Here is a 14,138-nt window from a genome sequence, read left to right as displayed (position 1 = left end):
TGTATGGTATGAGAAGCTGTGTTAGATGGTCCCAGCACTGGGAAGGAAGGCTGAGAGCCAGTGCTAACAGCCGTCAGACCCAGAGCTGCAGGTCCCAGCTTTTGGAGACTGAGCCTCTGGACGGGCAGTGCCTGTGCCTCAGGTGCTTAGGACGCTTACAGAAGACAAGTGACTTCACAACATGGTGTGACACAGACCAGGCTAGCTCTCAACTCCTAATCCTACTGCCTCCATCTTTTGAGTGCTGGCGTTAGTGTGCTATCAGGCCCGGACTCAAGGGAAGTGTGGTGTCCTTGCCCATGCGCACAGGCTGGAGGAAGGCAGGTGCCCCATTCCACCTCTCTTTTGTCTCAGTCGCTTGAGAAGGGGCCTCCCCACTGAGCTAGAGTCACACCAGCTTTTACAGGGGTGCTGGGATTTGAGTTCAGGTCCTCCTATTTGTGTGGCAAATGTTCTGAGCCGTGGTCCCAGGTCTTAGTGGGAATTTCATACATCTTTTTTTTTCCTACCAAAGATTTATTTATTTATACACTGTAGGTGTCTTCAGACACACCAGAAGAGGGTGTCATTATGGATGGTTGTGAGCCACTATGTGGTTGCTGGGATTTGAACTCAGGACCTTTGGAAGAACAGTCAGTGCTCCTAACCACAGCCCCCACCTATTTCTTTTTTCAAAGATTTTTTAAAAAAGTGTATGTATGTGTACAGGTGCTTCGCCTATATGTACATTTGTGTACCACCTTCGTGCCTGGTGCCTGTGAAGGTCAGAAGAGTGTGCAGTCCCTCGGCACCAGAGTTACAGATGGTTGTCAGGCTCCATGTTGGGACTGGAAACCAAACCTACATCTGCAAGAGCTTTTAGTCGCCAAGCCACTCCTGTTCTCTGGGCACTTGTTTACCTGAGACCCATCTCTTGAGGAAAGGTTTGGGGGACTCCTTGCTGCTCAGCAGTTGGCGGTTTCAGGATATGGATGCCTAGCCTGGACTGCACTCTGCAGGCACAGCCGCTGACACCCAGGTGCCAGACTGAGGTGTGAATGGGCTCTTTTCTTTTTCTCTTCGTGCAGAGACTAGCCAGAAGCTTCTCCTTCAGCTCCCAGGTGCATCCTGGCCTAATGGCAGTTCTTGCTCCATTCCCAACTTCATGGGGGACAACTCAGGCAGTGCTGGCTGGGGCCACATGCAGGCCCTTCTTCAGACAGGATCCCTCAACCCAATGCAGCCCAGGCAGCAAGACCATACTAACATTTCTCAAGCACTTTTATTTCACACCTCCTGTGGGACTGCCTTGTGTCCAGGACTGGGTAAAGCCTGAGAAGAGAGCCAGCCTCTAAGGAACCCAGGCTGTCACCCAGGCTGCAGAGAAAATTCAGAACATGTACTGCATGTTCCTAAAGGTTCCAAGTCCCTGGCTCCTTGCATTCCACAGGCACAGTGGGCAGAGATGTAGGCTACATTCAGGCTTCCCTGGAATGCAGGGACTTCCCATTCCTGTCCTGTCTTCAGCTGTGACCCTGTGGAAAGCTCCAACAATCTCTGGAAGGTTCTCTGGCCAGATGGCCACTGCTGGGAGGCATTCAAGATGGTAACAGATGTCCTGTGAGTCCGCTATCCACTGCTGTGGAGTTCCACTGCTGTGGAGTGCAGCAGCCAGGTGTGGCCCACATGTCCACTTGGCAGGCTTGCCCTGCCCATGTCCAGGTCACAGAGGTGGACAGTTAATATAAAAGCTCAGACATACACATACAAAAAGTTTGGTCCTCCATTAAGGCTGTTATGAACTTAAAAGTTACGCAAACCACAGAAGAAGAAAGTTACTGAAAATACAAAGGGGCCGCTGCTGTGCAGGTTGGGGCTCTGATGGCTCCTGGCCAGCAGTCCCCAGCCTCCACCATGTAGCTGGCCACTGCATCCCTCTGTGAGCTTTTTATTATAGATCCTTCTCAGAGAGTGAAGGCCAGCTCCACAGCTGGGATGCCAGTTCGGGGATTTTAGGACTTGCAGACTGCCAGTCATGGTCCTCAGCCATTGGCCTGGCTGGAGCTGGGGGGCAGGCAGTAGGTAGGGGGGTCCGAATACCTGCGTTTGGCCCCAGGAAGTATGGTATCGTGGTCCAGGGGTACCAGTGTACCCTGTGATGGCAGGTCAGCCCCAGGGGCGATGTATACGGAATGTACCTGGTCCTGTCGGCGGGCGGGTGGCTCTCGGCGCTTCACTGGAACAGCGGCCTCCTGTAGAGCAGGTGCCCAGCTTGTCAGGTGCAAGGGCAGGCCCGGAGGAAGCTTGATGTTGGCCATGGGCATGATGGGGGTCCTCCGTGGTGTCTTCACTCTGACCGTGACGAAGGATGTCGGCCTTCCTCGTGGAGGGGCGGCGGCCGCGGGGAGGGGACTCGGGGTGGGTGAAATGGGGCAGGGGAGAGCAGGTGCGGGGGGCCCTTGGAGAGACAGACTCGGGGTTACTGCAGTGGGGGCACTAGGTGGACTCCTGCCCTGGGCCTGCCGCAGTGGGGAGGGTCGATGGACGCCACCTTCACACTAACCTTCCACGGCCCCCCGCATGCCCCTCTCCTCCAGCAGGCTCTCAGTGCTGGCCGACGTCTCTGAGTCAATGTTCTCCTCGTCAGAACCCCGCGGGTCCAGCTCTGGCAGTCGATATGTGATGTCCTCCCTGAGGGTGGGGGCACCATATCCGAGGCTATTCCCTCCAGGAGTTGACCCCCAAAGGAAGTAGTCCTGTTCCTCTGGGCCCCTCCCTCACGTCAAGCACAAGCAGTCAGTGATGTCCTTGGCATCTGGGGCCCCAACCCTGCAAGCAGCTTGGCTGCCATACTGTTCCAAGGGCTGTTCCTGCCTGGAGCGCCCGCCTGGACAGGGGAGGGAATGGGGCACATGACACTTGCTTCTCTTCCTTGATGGACTGGATCCTCTCCATGAGAATCTCCTTTTCTCGGTCCTCGTCGCCACCTGCTGCCTCTTCCTCGGGGAGAGCCCCCAGCTCCTCCAAGTCTTGGACCACTGGGGTTCTGGGGCTTTTGATCTGAAACATGAAAAAGACAGGGCTGATCCAGTGCCAGAGGAGAGAGCTCAAGGTGTGGGCGGAGTCTGTTTGGGCGAAGGGAGGGGCCAGCAGCTCTAGGTTAGTTGTGAAGTAGGCGCCTCCCAACACACACACACACACACAGTACTCTCTGCCTGGAGGACCACAGGAATCTAGTGAGGACTAACAACCAGCATGCACTTCCAGATGTTAGGTCATATTCTATGCTACGGCCAAATCTACCCAGTGTGCACCTGGAAACATGCAGCTTGGCCCATGCAATGTGTACATACCCGGACCCCCTCATAGGGAGACGAAAACCCCAGTTTGAGAGGCCATGGCTGGGGAAGAGATAACACAGGTGAGCAGGTGTGCTGAGCCTGCCAAATAGGCACGAGCAGGACCAGAGCAGCAGGCTGAAGACCCACGGGTTCCCATGGAGCCTAGGACCTGCCCTTCCTGCAGCACTAGCGTGGGCCCTTCTGCAATGGGAACTCCCTGTGCACTATGAAGGAGACCAGGTCAGGCTCATGTCCTGAACTGACTTGTCAAGCCCTTATGGGGCAGCCTGTGTCTGCTAAGTGAAGATGGCCTTTTGCTGGAGGTAGGGCTCTGTCCTGCCTGTGCCACAAGGCCCCTGACCACACTGCACGCTTCCAAGTTTCTGGTGGGAGTACCATCCCAGAAGGCCACACCCCCTGGCCTAACCCAGCCCCACAGGAGGCCCAGCCCCAAGCCCAGCACTCACAGCATTCTGTCTCAACAGGGAGAGCCTGCGGAATGCAATGCTCTCAGCTGCCTCCAGGTGGTTGATCTCCTCCATCTTCATCTTGTACTTCCTCATCTGTTCTTTGATGAGCATCTCCACACACCTGTGCACAGACGTGGTCAGTGTATGTCCAGTGGCTGGGTAGGCAGTCCCAGAGAGCCAGTAGGGCCTAGGCCAGCACTGCTACCCTGGGACACCGTGTGACCCCAGGAAGCTCACTTTGTTTTTCTGAACCCAAGAATCGTGTCCCTTGTCTTTGACAGCCCTGAGATAGGAGGTAAAAGTATGGTCATCAGCAGGGTGGGACTACTGTAACTCCTAAAAAGGATAAGGTATGGAAAGGCTAGGCAGCCAGTCCTAGTCAGTGCCCTACCTAACAGCTCTACAGTACAAGCTTTGACTCCCACGGAGCCTACTCAGTCAGTACCTGAGGGACTCAGCTCAAACCCAGTCCCAGTGAGGTAGAAGGCAAGCCTTCAGGCTAAGAGATCACAGTCAGACTCCCTATTAAGAACAGAGTGCTAGCCGGGCGGTGGTGGCTCATGCCTTTAATCCCAGCACTTGGGAGGCAGAGGCAGGCGGATTTCTGAGTTCAAGGCCAGCCTGGTCTACAGAGTGAGTTCTAGGACAGCCAGGGCTACACAGAGAAACCCTGTCTCGAAAAAACCAAAAAAACAAAAACAAAAACAAAAACAAAACCCAACAACAACAACTCCCCCCCCCAAAAAACCCAGGGTGTTGAGGACAGAGGAAGGAAGTCTGACCCGCCCCGCCTCCCAGTGGCTTTGGCTCCTCTCTTGCCCTTCTTTGGGGACCACAGAAAGCTTCTCAGCCTTAAGCTAAGAAAGCTGCTGAGGGTAACGGGCCAACAAAAGGTCCTCTCCTTGCAGCCTTATTTTTTCATGGGTGGAGGGGTGGGGTGTATAGAACCTGGGTTCTCATACAGGCCAAGCTAAAGTTCTACCACAGAGCCACACCCCAGCCCTTTACAGTTCTGAGGAATACTCTTGTGGAGTGGGAAAGACAATGACAGGAAACTGCTTGTCCATTCAGAGGCGGAAAAGCTTGGCTTCATGGCTACCTCTCTCCATCTTGGGCTTAGGGGGGTCTCTCTTTAATGCTTTTTTTGAAGGGACTCAGAGCAAGGTCTTCCCTGAACAGGGAGATGTGAGGCTGTGCTCTATGTGGAATACTACTGCCTACATTGTGGTGGCTTCTGGAACCCTGATTCCACTTACCTCAGATCAACCTTTTGTTAAATACTAGGTTTTAGTTAAATGGTGTGTTTACTAGAGTACCTGCTGAGTAGGCCCCTGCCAGCCATAAACATGCCTGCTGGGGAACCCTGCTTCCAGCCCTAGCCTCATAGAAAAAGGGGTGTGTGTGTGCATGCGTGTGAGTGTGTGTGTGTACGTGTGTGTGAGAGTGTGTGTGAGTGTGTGTGCATGTGTTGGGGAGATGAGGGAAGGCTGCTGAAGAAACCTAAGAGGGAGGCCACTAGAAAGATGGCTCAGAGGGTAAAAGGCGCCAAGCCTGATGACCTGAGTTTGATCCCTCAGACCTAAATGGAAGAAAAGTTGTCCTCTGATCCCCACATATGGTAAATGTGCCCTCCCCCATAAAATAATCAAAAAGACACTTAACGATGCTGAACCCCTATGGGTCTGACAGAGTCTCCTAGCCAGCATGGTCACCAGGAGCCTCATCTGGGCTTTCTCTCTAAACAGTCCAGGAGGCCATATGGGTTGTTAAATGAGCTCTCTTGACTGACTCTGTAGAGAGTCTTACCCTGTAGCTGGCCTGGAACTTCAGATTCTCCTGCCTTAGCCTCCACACTGTGAGGATGATGGACTCTGCAGACTGCTGGGCGGCTGTGGGGCTGGGGCCAGGTTACTTACGTCGTAATCTTCAGTACATCCTTCATGCTGGTCAGGGGGTCAGAGTTGTCAGGGCAGCGAAGCAGGCAGGGTGCAAAGATGATAGCTAGAGCTCCTGGAGACATGCGGTTCACATCTTCAAGCAGGGACACCCTGCAGAGTCAATAGTTAGGTGGCACCCCTCTCTGACCGCAATGCCAGGTTCACGTCTTGGTACTAGTGGCCAGGACATGCAGCCAGGTCATGGGGCACAGCCCTCTCAGCTCCTGGGGGAGGGGTACTTGCTTGACAAGGTGGAAGATGAGTCGCTCCAGGGAGGTGTGGTTGGCTTCAGGCAGGTGGTCCAGGACTGCATAGATGGCAGACAGCTGCTCCTGCTTCTCTGGAAGCTCTGGGGAGGCCAGAGTTATCAGTCCTGGGTGGCACTAGCCATGCCCAGTCCTGCTTCCCTTAAGCATTTGAGGTGCATAGAAGCCCTCCATGTAGGGTCTAGGTACAGATGGGAAACAAATCTAACCCAAACTGTAGGCCCCAGCTGGAGCAGAATATGCTCCAGCCCCCATCCCTTCCTCCATGGCTCACCAACAGCCCTGAGGAAGTCTCCATACTGGGCAAAAGTCATGAGTGGCTCTGGCAGCTCCCGAAGCCATTGCTTCAGGACCCCGGTGATAGCGTGGATGGGGAAGTCTTCCAGCTTCACTGCAGCAGGGTCTGTGGGGCAGGAGCATGTGAGTAGTGTATGCATATTGACGAGTGGAGCTGTACTAGGCACCTGCTCCCAGTGCCCACCTGTCTGCAGCGCCTGGCGTAATTCCCGTGTCCGGTTGGCAGCTCCTGACTTGCGGTAAAGACCCTCAGTATACAGGCCATGCATCTCTACGTGTTCCAGAAGCTTCTCCAGCACAATGGGCACGGAAGCCTTGTCACTGGTCAGGCTGTCTACACACACACCGAAGTGGCCTGGTTCGGCACCCAGTTCACTCTATAGTGTGGGATGGGTGGAGAGTCAGACCTGGGTGTCACTTCCGCAGTGTCCTCCATCTATCCCTGCCTGCTCTGTCCTTGAAGGGATGCTTGGGAGTGGGCAACTTGCTCCATGAAGCACCCATAGGCTGGATGTCCCTTCCTGGGGAGATGGCCCCTGTATTCTAATTCTTGTTGTGCCACAAACTTGGGACCCTTACACCTTCATGGACAGTTGAGGCTCTCCCTCTGCCAGGCCCAGGATTCTTCAGCAGGGGTTAGGCCTGGCTGGGAGCCTCAATACTAGGAGTGGACATATGTTCCGCATTAGAACTAGAGGATACAGCCCTTCCTGCCACTTCCCGGGGAGCCCAGGCTATAATGTTCTAGAATGTTCCAGGTTTAGGTATGCTCACCTTCCTCCTTCCAGTGTAGGAGCAATAGGTCTGGATCTTGTGCACGCATTTCTTGTGGCAGGTCATCTTGCACACTAAGGGGTCAGAGTGGAGGTCACAGAAGTCCATGCAGAGGACCCCAGGTTCTTGGGAACACCCTGACTGCATTTTAAACTGCATGGGCTACAGCTCTGCCCTGATTCCTGTGAGATGGGTGGGTGGCAACTGGTGGTCAAAAGGAGAAACCTGGGCCTGGATTACACAGGAAGTGCCCTTGGGAACTCAAAGCCTGATGCTCGAAGCTGTGTGAGCAGCCTGAATGGTACAGGGGTAGGGCCACCACGACTGTCACATCATCTGCCTTTTTGATTGTGTGTGCAAGTGTATGTGCTGAGAGAAGCCTTCTGAAGGGTGAACAGAAGACACGGGTGGTGACAAGGGTAGGCCACCCATGTGGCCAGGACAGGGGAAGGCTCACCACTGCACAGCAGGGCCTTGTCCATGAGCCAGATGTAGGACAGACACTGCTCACACGACTGTGGGATGTTAACCTGGTAGCTGGCGAAAACATGTCCATTGTGTTCCTGGACCTGGGGTGGAAGAGGGGGTGGGAGGGGTGGGCTGAGGGGCTGCCCATTTCCTCACCCCGCTGTCTCAACAGCAGCTCCTTCCCATGGCTCCAAGACCCTACGCATGCATGCACGCACGCACGCACGCACGCACGCACGCACGCACGCACGCACGCACGCACGAGCAACTACTCACAGCACGCTCCTGCTTCCGTTTCTTCTTCTGGGCTTTGCTCTGATGAGAGACAGAGATCAAGTCAGTGTGGAGATAACTGACGCCTGACTATCCCCTAAAAATATCCTTGTCCTCACAAAGGAAGTGGGAAGCTTAGGAGCATTGTGACCCTCCACACCTGGAGTGGCATAAGGCACCCTAACATCCACAGATGGCTCAAGAGGGTAGCTGTGGGGTGTGTGTGTGTGTGTGTGTGTGTGTGTGTGTGTGTGTGTGTGTTACTAGGAAGATAGTGATGGTGGTGCCATAGCTAGTGAGGCCGGAGGATGATATGTTAGGGTGTGCAGGGCAAGGCCAGGGCAGGTGTGTGACTAAATGGGAAGGGCTGGGCCAGGAAACATGGGGGAGGCCCAGGCAGCTGTTGCCCAGGAAGGATCTGGAGGTAGGGTGTCGGGGGTGGAGCTGCCTACCTTGGCCCGCTCAAAGTCGGTCTTGCTGTAGCTTCGGGTGAACTCATCTAGCAGTGACTGGAAGACATTGAGGACCAGGTTGGTGTCCTTCTCCCCACGCTCAGTGGCCAGGTTACTGACGACGATCTGGTAGTTCTCCATCAGGTCCTTGTAGCCTACATGGATCTTCCCATTCTGTAGGAACATGACAAGGGGCTGGCTGATGGAAGAGCACGGCTGGGCTGTGGAGTGGGGCTAGGGAAGCATGGACAGCTGGGGTGGGGCCACCACGCACAGGCACAGAATACATGGTCTTGATGTTGCTCCTGAAGCGCTCAGTGGCCTCAATGAACAAGCTTTCGATGGGTGTCTTCTGTGAGCGAAGGTCGTTCACCTGCAGGGAGAGCGTGGGCAGAGCTGCTTACTCTTAACGCCAGCCATGAGACCTAGGGCATCTAGAAAACTCTAAACAGAGCATGGATCAGCCAGATGGCTAGGGAGAGGCTGGTCCACAGGCTATGGTCTTTTGTCCTGCATGGCTGGTTCTAGGTTAAAGGGCATAATGTAATGTGCGTATGTATGGGAAGATGCTGACAGGACTGGATCCTGAGGGGCTTTGCAGTTCTTAAGTGGAACCTAGGGCCTTAGGCAGGTGACGCAAGCACTGTATCACTCAGCCAAACTCTAATTCTTCAGAGACTATTCTTTTGGAATAGTTTGGCCTGGAACTTCCAATTCTCCTGCTTCAGCCTCCCAAGGCTTGTGGGAACTCTACTGTGCATTTCAAGCAGGAACAGCAAGCTGAGGTGCACAGTGCAGCAGAGCCTCTTCGCACACTGCACTCGAGCACTCATCAGCACTCTACAGCCCTGTGCCTGAAGCTTGTGGAGTAGGACAGTTGCAGATTGCAACATGGCTTCCCTACACACCAGGAGTAAGGCTCACACTAAAATGCAGACACAGTGCTCCCATGCTGACTTCAGATTCAGGATTTAGACCTTCCTTTAAAAACAACTTTAGGTAAGCTGGGTGTTGGTGGCCCATGTCTTTAATCTCAGCACCGGAAAGGCAGAGAAAAGAGGATTTCTTTGAGTTTGAGGCCAGCCTGGTATATAAAGTGAATTCCAAGACAGCCAGGGCTATACAGAGAAACCTATCTCAAAAAAACAAAAACAAAAACAAAAACAAAACCAAAAACAAACCACCACAACAAAACACTCGAGGAAATCAAATTAAGAGCACTGGCTGTTTTCCAGAGGAGCCAGGTTTGAGTCTCAGCACCCACGTGGCAGCTCACAGCCACCTGTAAGCTGCAGCTGCAGGGAGAGCTGATGCCCTCCTCTAGTATCCGTGAGAACTACATATATGCAGTACATATACACACAAGCAAAAGACTATAACATATTATTTTTTTAATCTAAAGGAGTTTGTGTGTATGTACACATGCATGTTACAGCATGAGTGGAGGTCAGAGGACAACCTGTGGGAATTGACTGTCTTTCCGGTGTGTGGGTCTGGGGCATCAAACTCAGGTCATCAGGCTCGGCAGCAAGTGCCTTTACCCTAAGCCACTTCTCCTTTTTTCTGTAGACCTCATCATGTGCCCAGCTGTCTTGAGCTCAGGTCTGGCCTGAGTGCTACAGTGTCCTGTGCTCAGCATGCCTGTGGTCTTCTGTATTGTTTAATCCCGATGCTGGGGGCAGAACTCAGGCTTTAGGAATGAGGCCACTAAATTGCACTGTCTCTAGCCTGGGCATGGTTAATGAGTGACATCCCAGCGGCTTACCTTGTTGAGCAGGAACTCGTCGAGAAACTTGAGCTCATTGGCATTAGTGATCTTACGGAACACCGACTCTCGCCACTTCTCGGACACTGTGATCTGGCCGACCTTGCGATTTCGGTTCTTCTTCCCTTTTAGGGGCTTCTCACCTGTGGTGTGGCGGTGCTGCTGGCTAGAAGGGACTGCAGGAACATGGGGCAATTGGAGGCAAGATCAGAAATAGGCACTCAGATGCGTACCCCGGTCCACAGGCGTGATCCCAAGGTCAGGTCCTATGCCCAGAGCTCAGATCCTGCTACTCGGACCTGACAGCTGTGGGTATGGCCAGGCAACTGCTCCTGGACGTTAAGGGGAACCAACCATCTAGAGTCTTCCTGGCTGGGGCCTCCTGTGCAGCCTGCCCTCCATGGCCCTCTGTCTCCTCCACACCCTCCAGGCTGGGCTTCTTATCCTTGGCTTTGTGCAGGAAGAGCCGCTTAAATGCAGATCTGCAGGAAAAACAAGTGTTTCTTTTTAACTTTAATTTTTATTGGTGGGTATGCATGTGACTGTGGGGGGTCTGCTATGTGAGTATAGCACCTTCAGAGGCCCAAGGAGGGTGTAGGATCCCTCTGGAGTTACAGTGATAAAAGACTGAGTCACCTGATGTGGGTGCTACCAGGAACTAAAGGTCATTCTCAGCTCCCAGGCTCAAAGCCAGCCTGGGCTGTGTGACACCTTGTGTTACAGGAGTTGGGCACACTGTGACATGATGGCTCATACCCACAATCCAGCCTTGGGAGGCTGAGGCAGGAGGTTTGCTACACATTTGAGAAATGCCTGGATTATGGAGTAAGACTTGGTTTCAAAACCCTCAAACAACCTGGTGGGTTCTCTTCTTACTGTGTCTTAGCTGCTTTCTTCACAGTGACTGAACTTTTCTTTTCTTTCTTTCTTTCCTCCTTTTCTTTCTTTTTGGTTTTTCAAGACAGGGTTTCTCTGTGTAGCCTTGGTGTCCTGGAACTCAGAAATCTGCCTGCTTCTGCCTCCCAAGTGCTGTGATTAAAGGCGTGTGCCACCACTGCCCAGCTTGAACTTCTTTCATAAAAACAAAAAGTCAGGCAGTGGTGTCACACATATTTGATCCTAGCACTCAGGAGGCAGAGGCAGATGGATCTCTGAGTTCAAAGCTAGCCTGGTCTACAGAGTTACTTCCAGGATGGTGAGGGCTACACAGAGAAACCCTGTCTTGAGAAACCAAAAAAAAAAAAAAAAAAAATCAGAAACAGAAAAACCAAACCAAAACAAACTGAAAACTGAAGAGGGTCACCTCTCAAAGATAAGGGTTCATTGTGAAGTAATGGATCATATAACAGCGAGATGGCACACACGATGAAAACAGTATAAGACATTTTAAAAAATGAAATGAGTTCCTACTCCCTAAAGGCCCTCGTGGGCACTAAATCAGAAAAAAGTCAGAAAAATTATGACAGATTATCAACAGTGGCTGCTGGGTACTTAAATGGCGGCCATCTTGGGTTCTTAGCTCAGACTCTGACTGGGAGCTTGTGTGGAAAAGGCCTTTGCATTTGTAACCATCTGAATAGAGCATGAGATAAAAAGTAACCAAGTCACACAAATCTGAGGAGGAGTGTTCTTCCAAGACAAAAGAAGGGTTTGGGGGTGTGGCTCCGGGGCAGAGAACCTGTCTAGCATGCAAGCAGCTAGGGCTCTGTCATGAGAACTATAAGCAACCTAAAGCAATCTCCAAGAAGCTACTGGGTTTGCGTCAGAACCATGAAGTTGTCTACAAGGCAAGGATGCCTGGTGTCCCCAGAGCCCAGCCAGGAGAAGTTCTCTGAGGTCCCTCTGGGGCCCCAGGAGGAGCAGTCAAGCAAGGCAGCCTGAGCCCAAGATCTGAGGATCCAGGACAGGTTCCCAGAGGTGGGGGGAGGGGCAGGAGGTGCTTCAAGTTTTTGTGTTTTGGTTTTTGAGATAGTTTATATAGCCCAGACACCTTACCTTTCTCAGTGCTGGGATCACATGTGTGTCTAACTAAGCCTAGACAGAGTGAAGAAATGGTTTTGACTTCACTGGAAAAATAATGGAGGGTTGGACAGTGGTGGTGGTGTATGCCTTTAATCCCAGCACTCAGGAGGCAAAGGCAGGCAGATCTCTCTGAATTCAAGGCCACAATAAGTTCCAGGATAGCCAGGGCTATATAAACTTCATCTCAAACAAATGAATAAATAAAGATAAATAAATAAATAAATAAATATAGGTAGAAAGACAGACAGACAAAGGTAACTGGAAAGATGGCTCAAATGCTTGCTATGTAAGAATGGACTGGAGTTTGGGTCAACAGCACTCATGCAAAAGCTGGGCTCAGGGGCTCACGCATGGAATCCTGTAGGGGTAGATGTGCTGATCTGCTGCCCAGTCAGCTTAGCTGAATTGGTGACCTCCAGGTTCAGTGAGAGAACCTAACACATTAAGATGGAGGGAGTGCTGGCTTAGATGAGAATGGCCCCACAGGTTTCTATGTCACCAGGGCGTGGAACTGTTTGGGAAGGATTAGGAGGTATGGCCTTGTTGGAGGAGGTGGGTCAGGTAGTAGGCCCAGGCCAGTTACAGAGAAACCCTATCTGGAAAAACAAAACAAACAAAAACAAAAACCAGGCCAAACTGTCTCTCTGCCACCATGATGATCCTGAACTAACCCTTAGAAACCACAGCAAGCCCTCAAACACTTTATCAGTGTTGCCGCGGTCATGATGTTTCCTCACAGGGAATACTAGATGGTCGGCCTCTGACATCTGTGAAGTCAGAGCAGAAGACCTGGCCTGGCTGTGGCTTCCTGAGGCATCACAACTATGTGGCCAGCCGGATGCTCAAGGTGGTCCTGAGCTGGGCTAAGTGGGAAGGGTCAGTGGGCAGGTGTTCAGCAAGGCTGTTTGGAACTGTGCTTCAAACAACTACTGAGCCCAATGTGCCTCATTGCTGCAACCAGATTAGCAGAGTTGAGGCAGGGCCCTGGGCGTCTCTAGTGGGGGCGCCCTGTTCACTTACTTAGAGTCACCCTGGGAGCCTGGAGACAGGCCTGCATCGGGGCCAGCGGATGGATCTCCTGACTTCTTCTTATGGATGGATGGCTTCTTGCTGCTCAAATCCCCATCGATTTCAGCTGAAGTCTGCCAAGGGTCAGGTGTAGGGAGGGCAGGGTGAGAGAGTCACAGCTGGGGCACAGACATGCATCAAACCTCCCTGACTCACCCACCAACACCATGAGTTTTCTATCTTTAATGATTCTATTTTATTTATTTATTTATTTACTTATTTATTAAGATTTATTTATTATTATATGTAAGTACACTGTAGCTGTCTTCAGACGCACCAGAAGAGGGCATCAGATCTCATTATGGGTGGTTGTGAGCCACCATGTGGTTGCTGGGATCTGAACTCATGACCTTCCGAAGAGCAATCGGTGCTCTTCCCCGCTGAGCCATCTCACCAGCCCAATGATTCTATTTTATATCTTGATTTTCTGAGACAGGGTTTCTCCATGTACCCCTGGCTGTTCTTGAACTCACTCTGTAGACCAGGCTGGCCTCAGACTCAAAGATCCACTTGCTTCTTCCTCCTGAGTGCAGGGATTAAAGGTGTGTGCCACTACTGCCTGGTAAAGATTTTTCTTTTTAAATTACATGTGTGTGCAGGTGCTCATGGAGGTCATAGGGAGATCCTCTAGGGATTATGAGTCACTTGACATGCGGGCTAGGAGCACAATGTGTGCCATCTGCAGGAGCAGCTATCAGCACTCAGCTATCCCACCAGCCTCTTATTTTTACCTGTAGAGAAAGACTCAGGCTGCTATGAAGCATGCCATGTGGGCTCGTATGTGTGACCCTCCTGCTCTGCCTCCCAAGTGCCAAGATGATAGGTGTACACTGTCAAGATCGCTCAGCATGTGTATGTGTGTCTGCCTGTGTGTGCATACATGTGTGTATTTATGGGGGGCATGTGTATGTTGGGGGAATGTGTATGTGTGTGTGTCTGTGTGTGGGCATGTGTGTGCATGTATATGTGTGTATGTGTGTGTGTGTGCGTGTGTATGTATGTGTATGGGGCACTACAGCTTTACCT

General features: G+C 52.2%; 1 protein-coding gene across 15 annotated transcripts in view; it reads right to left on the bottom strand.

Annotated features, from left to right (window-relative positions):
* Window positions 1-1,242: 1,242 nt before the first annotated feature.
* Window positions 1,243-14,138, bottom strand: part of Myo9b (myosin IXB) — a 92,820-nt gene continuing 79,924 nt past the window's right edge. For 9 of the 15 annotated variants that reach the window (XM_031340199.1, XM_031340201.1, XM_031340208.1 and 6 more), the window contains 17 exons: window positions 13,065-13,186; window positions 10,377-10,504; window positions 10,023-10,198; window positions 8,532-8,630; window positions 8,258-8,431; window positions 7,809-7,847; window positions 7,522-7,633; window positions 7,065-7,138; window positions 6,475-6,667; window positions 6,268-6,396; window positions 5,971-6,076; window positions 5,707-5,838; window positions 3,788-3,911; window positions 3,333-3,380; window positions 2,903-3,039; window positions 2,543-2,670; window positions 1,243-2,437 (listed from right to left, as the gene is read on the bottom strand). In XM_031340199.1, the coding sequence (XP_031196059.1) occupies window positions 2,022-2,437; window positions 2,543-2,670; window positions 2,903-3,039; window positions 3,333-3,380; window positions 3,788-3,911; window positions 5,707-5,838; window positions 5,971-6,076; window positions 6,268-6,396; window positions 6,475-6,667; window positions 7,065-7,138; window positions 7,522-7,633; window positions 7,809-7,847; window positions 8,258-8,431; window positions 8,532-8,630; window positions 10,023-10,198; window positions 10,377-10,504; window positions 13,065-13,186 (2,337 nt within the window). In that variant the 3' untranslated portion in view covers window positions 1,243-2,021. The remainder of the gene's footprint in view (window positions 2,438-2,542; window positions 2,671-2,902; window positions 3,040-3,332; window positions 3,381-3,787; window positions 3,912-5,706; window positions 5,839-5,970; window positions 6,077-6,267; window positions 6,397-6,474; window positions 6,668-7,064; window positions 7,139-7,521; window positions 7,634-7,808; window positions 7,848-8,257; window positions 8,432-8,531; window positions 8,631-10,022; window positions 10,199-10,376; window positions 10,505-13,064; window positions 13,187-14,138) is intronic. The other 6 variants (XM_031340202.1, XM_031340210.1, XM_031340209.1 and 3 more) reach the window with 3 other exon arrangements.

Source organism: Mastomys coucha, unplaced genomic scaffold (assembly GCF_008632895.1).
Source record: "Mastomys coucha isolate ucsf_1 unplaced genomic scaffold, UCSF_Mcou_1 pScaffold22, whole genome shotgun sequence".
NCBI lineage: Eukaryota > Metazoa > Chordata > Mammalia > Rodentia > Muridae > Mastomys > Mastomys coucha.
The sequence above is the reverse complement of the archived record's forward strand: the minus strand, read 5'-3'. Positions and strand labels throughout refer to the sequence as shown.